The sequence below is a fragment of the Cannabis sativa genome, chromosome 5 (genome assembly GCF_029168945.1).
Source record: "Cannabis sativa cultivar Pink pepper isolate KNU-18-1 chromosome 5, ASM2916894v1, whole genome shotgun sequence".
NCBI classification, from domain to species: domain Eukaryota; kingdom Viridiplantae; phylum Streptophyta; class Magnoliopsida; order Rosales; family Cannabaceae; genus Cannabis; species Cannabis sativa.
Genome location: NC_083605.1, coordinates 6,380,887 through 6,388,327, shown reverse-complemented (window position 1 = coordinate 6,388,327; position 7,441 = coordinate 6,380,887). Strand labels below are relative to the sequence as shown.

The window sequence follows — 7,441 nt, the reverse complement described above, 5'->3', positions numbered from 1 at the left end:
ATATTTATCAATTTTCTCCACACCACAAACTTAGCTAATGGTCTAGCAAAACAACAACCAGATTATCCTACACGCCCTTTATTATTTATTTTTTTTTTTTCAATAAATACTACTATTTCCACACACTTAACTTATTACAAATATTCACACTTACATATGGATTATTGGCAACTTTAAAACAATTGTTTTTAATAGTGTTGACTTTGACTTTCATCGTAACTCAGTCACAGATAATCAATATTCTTTCCATTCAATAATCCCACAAATTGAAAATAAAAAGTACCCTTTATATCATTTATTTATACACACATAATTTAACTATACTACTGTCTTTTTTTTAAGGGTGCGTTTGAAAAGTCACTATGTAATTGGATTTGTGTGTAATTAGAGGTAATTACACAATTTGGCATGTTTATCTGACCATGTAATTACACTGTAACTGTGTAATTGGAAGTAATTGAGGGTTTCCAATTACACTCTCCAATTCTCATGGCCCCCCATGAGAATTGAATATAATTAAACTGTGTAATTGCTAAAAACTTTCCATATTAAATATTAGCTACTAAAAATATTATTTTTTCATGTAATTACTAACTATTTTGCCAAACAAGCTATTAGGAATTCATATGCAATTACCACCTCATATCCAAACACACATTGTATTTTAAAATATAGTATAATTACTATACTGTATAATTACCACCGTAGTAATTACCCTACCTAATAATTACAGAGTTACTTCCAAACGCACCCCAAAAACAAAAATGTAACACTATTGATAATTATTGGGTTTCCGATGTTATGTCTTATTCCATAGATAGAAAATAAAAGTGATATATCCAACAAAGAAGTTAGCATTATTGCTAATTTGATTCAGCAGACTGAAAATGAGACCAATATTCCTTGACCAACTTTCCAAATTGTGAATTTTCTTTCTTCATTAACTTCATTGGCTCATCATACTCCACTATTTTTCCTGAAACCATAATAAAATAATTAGTTGAACAAATTTTGTAATATATAATTTTTGCCAATCAAAAACTCAATTAACCATCATATTTTGGCTTTACTACCATCACTCATGGCAAGAACCATATTGCAATCCATGACAGTTGGTATCCTATGAGCAACAGTTATGACAGTACAGTTTGCAAATTCAGTTCTGATAATCTTTTGTAGGATCATATCAGTTGCATTGTCTATGGAAGCAGTTGCCTCATCAAGAACCAATATTTGACTTCTCCTTAGTAAAGCTCTTCCCAAACAGAACAATTGTCTTTGTCCCATACTCCAATTTGATCCATCATCCACAACTGAAAAACAACATGTATATGTTTATATATTTATATTATATTCACAACCAAAACACTACTAATAATTTAAAAACAAAACAAAAATGTTGTCATTAATTATTACCTAATGAGTCCAAACCCTTTTCTTTGTCTTTAATAGCTTCTTTAAGTTGACACTTTCCAAGAACCTTGAAAATCAAACAAAGGACATACAACTTTTCCTATCAAATGATTATAAAAGAGACCTTTTGATTTTTAAATTTGATTTAACAATGAACTAGCAAGCACTATTTAGAGAAGAATTTCAATGAAACATCTCACAAGGTTGCTATAAATTAAACCAACTTCTATAAATTAACTTCTATTTATAGACTTCAAGATACAAGAAAAATAACTTGAGAAATGTTACTGATGAAACAAATGGAGTAACTAATTACAACAGTAAGAACGTAACTAAGGGTTTTTTAAAACAACTACTCTATCAACAATAAACTCGAAAATAGTCGAAATGAACTAAGTTTATGAGAAGAGAAAAACTAAAATTATGAAAGAAAAGTTCAAACAAGGAGTCTTTTTGTAATGATTTAAAGAGTGTCCAAACTAGTATTATAAGATTGTGTTTGAATATAACTGAGACATGAGAATTCGAGAGTTTAACCGAGATTCCTTAGTTACCAACGGTTACATTGTAAGTGTAATTATATGGTTAAACAAACATGACAAATTATCAGGATTCAAAACTGTATAAACCTTACTTTTAGTAGTACTAACAAAGTATAGATTGTATAGTTAACTTACCTCCAATATTTCATGGTCAGAATGTTGAGATAAGGGGTCCAAATTGTATCTAACAGTACCATTAAAGAGAGTAGGATCTTGTGGAATCACTCCAAAACGAGACCTTAGATCATGAAGTCCAATAGTTGAGATGTCAATGCCATCAACAACAATCTTTCCTCCACTTGGCTCTACTAAACGAAATAAAGCTCCAATAAGAGTAGACTTTCCACTGCCAGTTCTACCAACTATCCCAATCTTATGCCCTCCTTTAAATCTGCAACTAATCCCATCAACAACAAATGGGGAGTTGGCTCTATATCTTATCTGTTCTTCCAAATCAAAACATCTTTATCAGCATTGCATACTACTCACCCTTTTCTTTTTTCATTAAATTTTCAAAACGAACAAAAACTTACCTGCAAATCATGTATCTCTATGGCACCAACATTAGGCCAATTGGATGGGGGGCGATTTTCGTCGATCACTTCAGATGCTTCACTTGGTATGCACATGTATTGGTTTAGCCTTTCTACTGAAATCATGTAATTTGTTAGAGTACAATGGCTTTGAATAGAATATACAAGGGAATTGTTCAATGAGAAGCCATAAGATAGTGCCATTCCAATAAATCCTGCAATCAACACATATCCATATCAGTTTTTGTTTGTGTAACTTTCTCTTTTTTAACTTCAAAGATGGTAAAAGGGGATGTAAGTTTTTTCAATAGTAACCTGAGCTAAAAGTTTTAGGGGGGAAAATGACCATGCAAAATGCTGCTGAAGTAAGAATTACTGCACTGAGTATTTCTAACCGTTCGATTAGCCATTCATTTGTTGCAAAGATGTGAAGAAATGGGCTAGTGTTCATGTCAACAAGTTCTAGATTCTTTGCAAAGAAGCGTTCTTCCTCTTCGAAGGATCTAATCGTCGAGACTCCAGCTAAAGACTCGGCAAGATGGTTTGCTACCAATGACTTGGTTGTACCATTGATCCTCATTAATTCTTTAGCAGTGGAAATGTAATATCTCTATTGATTGAAGAGTACAATTTTCATATGAGAAAAATAAATGCATCATAAAATAAGGAGAAAATTTATGACATTATATTACCTGTAATTTGATAGCAAAATAAATTGTTGGTAGTGAGACAATTAAGATTTGCCAAGTGATAACAGCTAATACTAAAAGATTAGCAGTAAAAGTAATGCAGGCACCAACAGTGAAGAGTAAGCTAAATGAGACATCCAAATCCACTATGCTCAAATCAGATGAAACCTTCATAAAATCAAAAAAACACAAAACAAATTATTTATTTTCATGAACAAGATTTACCTATGTCTAAAGACTAAAGAGTGTCTGTTGTTGTAGATGCATACCCGACTAAGGATCCTTCCAAAAGGCGTGGAGTCGAAAAAGGAAATTGGTGATCGAAAGAGGGAGGTAAGTAGTTGTGAAAATAGAGATTTTGATGACTCAATACTTAAGTAAACCATAGCAAAGGATCTGAAAAGTAATACTACTATTGAGCCAATTCCAATCAACAAGTAAACCACTATTAACTTCAATGTGCTGACATGAGAATTGTCAACATTGGCAGCCATCCATGAGTTTTGCAAGATCTGTCCAATCACAAATGTAAGGTGGAAGAAGATGAATAAGAAGAAGAACAAGTATCCTTTGTTCTGGTTTAGATATTTTTTAAGTGTCTTAAATCCTGTGTTCCCTATATCTCTTTCTTCTTCCTTAATCAACTGATCTCCTGTTGATACTTGATCTTGATTCTCTCTAAAACTCTTCTTCATAACCTTGTTAGATGTTCCAAGTTTCTTTGTGGTATTTACATAAGCAAGACTTTCAGAACCAGCAGTCTCTTTGTGTGCATTCACAAGGTCTTGAAAATCTTTGCTTTTTAGCAATAATTCATTGTAAGGAGCTGATTCTAAAATTTTCCCATCAGACATCAACTGAGAACAAATTCAATACTATCATCAGATTGAAAGAAAATTGAGATAATTAAAATAAAATATATGATCATTAAAACACTAACCATAACAGAATCAAATGCAGGCAAGAAATCAACTTGATGTGTCACAAGGAGGACTACTTTATCTGCAAGTGCTTCCATAACATATTCCTACAAACAAGTTTTAGGCATTAAAAACAAGAGTGACAATGCTGAAATTATTAAAGGAAATGTATGATTGATTACATTAAACAAGCTTGTGGCTGTATGTGCATCAACAGCACTGAATGGATCATCCAACAGATATATATCTGCATTTTGATAAAGAGCACGAGCAAGTTGGATCCGTTGCTTCTGACCGCCACTCAAATTTACTCCTCTCTCACCGATTTCAGTTTTGTCTCCATGAGGAAGCAACTCAAAGTCCTTTACTAGTGAACATCTCTCAAGTGTTTCTATGTACCTTTGATTCTCCAAAGTGGAGCCAAATAAGATATTGTCTTGTATTGTTCCTGTTTGGATCCATGCTGTTTGAGAAACATAGCCAATCTTCCCAAAAACTTGAATCTGAAAATTCAAATAAAATCTATGTGAATCAAAGCATAGTGCTCAACACTAAAAGTATAGTAAGTAAACTTACATTTCCTTGAACAGTTGGAACTTCACCAAGAATGGCTGCTAAAAGGCTTGATTTCCCCGAGCCAACCTCTCCACATATAGCCACCTTTTCGCCAGGACTAACCTGTAAATTTATGTTTCTTAAATTTGGCTTTGATCTATTCTTCTCCCATGAAAAATCTGCTGAACTGATCACAATGGCTTTCTCCACACTCCTCGTGTCAAGCCTTTGTTTAACTCTCGCGGTCTGCAACTCTGGAGACTCTAGGAAGTTTAGTATTCGTGCAAAAGCAACCTTTGCTTGAATCACCACACCGATAACTTCAGGTATAGCTTTAACGGGGTCCTGAAGAAGGCGTAGAGTTGCTATGAAAGTGAAAACATTGTTGGCATGCATTGGAACTTTGAGAAAATAGCATGCTCCAAATGTTACAACTGAGACAAAAACAGGTGATGACCAAACAATAATAGTATTATAACATTTTCGAAACTGCAATGCCAATAACCATTTAAGCTCCACCTTCCTCAAACTTTGTATCACATTCTTGAAGTGAGTTTCCCATGCATAAAGTTTCAAAACTTTCATATTCACAATAGCCTTAGAGAGAGCATTCAGCCTTTTATCTTGAGCCTTCATAAGCTTTGTTTGGAACTTGTGTTCTAACTTAGCAAGTGGGGCATTGCAAATCATGGACAAGATTATCGCCACCAAGGCTGCCATCGAGGCCAATCCAACCGCTTGAAAAAGAATTAGCAACGCCAGACAGAGTTGGAGACTAGTTGTCCAAGTTTGATGAAACCAAAATGGGAATTCTCCAATCCTATAGGCATCAACAGTAACATAATTCATAATCTCACCACTAGAATGAATCAACCTAGCAGCATTAGATAATCTAAGCTGCTTCTTGTAAATGAGAGCAGTGAGCAAAGATCTCACTTTTACACCAATTATTCTGCTTCTGAAGTACCATTGTCTTTGTGAGACAGATTCAAGACATTTTGAAAAGAAGAGAATTATGACCAATACATAACCTTCATATTTAAAGCTCCCTTTCCCTTCAAAAACCAAAATGAAGGCATTAAGAAGCAAAGGACCAGCAGAAAGAGTCAAAATCTTTAGTAAAGCAAAGAACCCAGATACCAAAATCTCTTTCCAGTGGCAAAACATGATTATCTTCCACATTGATGGCTTAGAAGAATGGTCTTTTTGCTTGTTAAGTTTCTCCAAGAACATCAAGTAACAATTTCTAGCTCTTTCTGCCTCTCTCAGTTTCGGTATATCTTCATTCTCAAGAGTTTTCTTCCTACCCTTTTTCATCATTGAACTTAGCCACCAAAATGATAACTTGCTGAAAAAACCTGCATTGGCAAATGGGGTAACCGAATCATGATCATCATTAGCCTCACCATCTTCTTGACAGTTCTTGTAAGTACATATGAGTAAAAGAACTGCTATTGGAAGAGATAAAACATCTAAAACTATCATAATCGTCACTTTTTTGATCGAAATGGCCACGAACAAAGACATTGCACAAGCAAATCCAGCAGACAAAGTGGCAAGAATAGATAACAGCTGAACCAGTGATCTTACAAGCTGTTTCACCTTGAGACTTACTGTCAATCCCACAAATAACCAAGTAAAGCCTTGAAATAAGGCTACAAGGCATCGATTCAAAGGCATAGCTGTACTTATTTGCCTTAGCTTCTCTTGTAAAATCCATAAGCCAAAACACAAGTAGGACAATCCAATACCGCTGCTTAATACAGCTGACATCATCTGCAGAACCGAAAAGCCTTGAAATCGAGGCATAACATGAGCCGGTATTGATGATGATGATGGTCTTTTAATCATGGTGATCAAAAGCAGGAGTAAAAGAATAACATCTAAACAGATCATCAAACCATCTTTGGAGCATGAAGAAGTATGACTCAGAAACTCAAATGGTGATGAACTACCAGAATGATCATCACAAAACTTAGTCCACATATCTTCTCTCTTCATCATCTTTCTTCTTCTTTTTCTTTATTATTTTCTGTTTGACAAAAATAAATTATTTTCATTATACTTTTCAATGCTCAAACTATGAATGACTTAACTTCAAAAGTAAATAAAAGAAAGTTCATATAACAATTCTATGAAACTCTTTAAACCTTATAATCCTATTAAGTCTAAGGCTCAAGTCAACAATCCAAAACTCAAAATTTGAACCAAAAACATAATTTCATAACTTACATTGGTGATTTCATAAATGTTGAAGATATTATTGAAATGAAAAAAAAAAAAAAAAACTATGTTTTCAACTAACCAGAGATCTTATGAGCAGTCAACTAGTCCAAATTAAGTCTCTGCTGTGTCATGTGTGGTTGTCTTTCTCAATTTCCAAAGTCTAACAAAACCAACAATACATACAATACAAATACAACTATATTAATCCACCAATATTAATTATCCAAATCCCATAATACATGTATTTCTTTTTCTAAAAAAAAAATGATGTGTAGCTTTTTATTCCTGTAGATTTTGTTTTTCATCTTATTGCAATAGTTTTGATTTTGGCGAATCTATGTCTTTTTCCATGTGGACTGGACATGGGTTCATCAGACTTTGTTGTTACTTTTTAATGTACTATCACTATCTTATTGCAATTCATGATATGACATATATAAGCATTAGTAGTGATTTAAAATAATTGATGTAAAAGAAAAACTTCTTAACACTATTGATACTTTTTTAGTACCAATATAAGTTTTTTTTTTCTTCTTTTTTTTTTTGAAAATAATGAACAAATT

At 33.2% G+C, this 7,441-nt stretch overlaps 1 protein-coding gene across 1 annotated transcript; it reads right to left on the bottom strand.

Moving 5' to 3' along the window:
* Positions 1–643: 643 nt before the first annotated feature.
* Positions 644–7,142, bottom strand: LOC115716260 (ABC transporter C family member 10). The gene is made up of 12 exons (XM_030645018.2): positions 6,958–7,142; positions 4,674–6,684; positions 4,280–4,600; positions 4,118–4,204; positions 3,447–4,034; positions 3,181–3,345; positions 2,804–3,098; positions 2,489–2,703; positions 2,091–2,396; positions 1,417–1,480; positions 1,074–1,313; positions 644–976 (listed from the first exon to the last, which is right to left on the bottom strand). The coding sequence occupies exons 2-12, from the start codon at positions 6,654–6,656 to the stop codon at positions 864–866; spliced, it is 4,377 nt and encodes a 1,458-aa protein (XP_030500878.2). The 5' UTR covers positions 6,657–6,684; positions 6,958–7,142; the 3' UTR covers positions 644–863.
* Between the last annotated feature and the right edge of the window lie 299 nt (positions 7,143–7,441).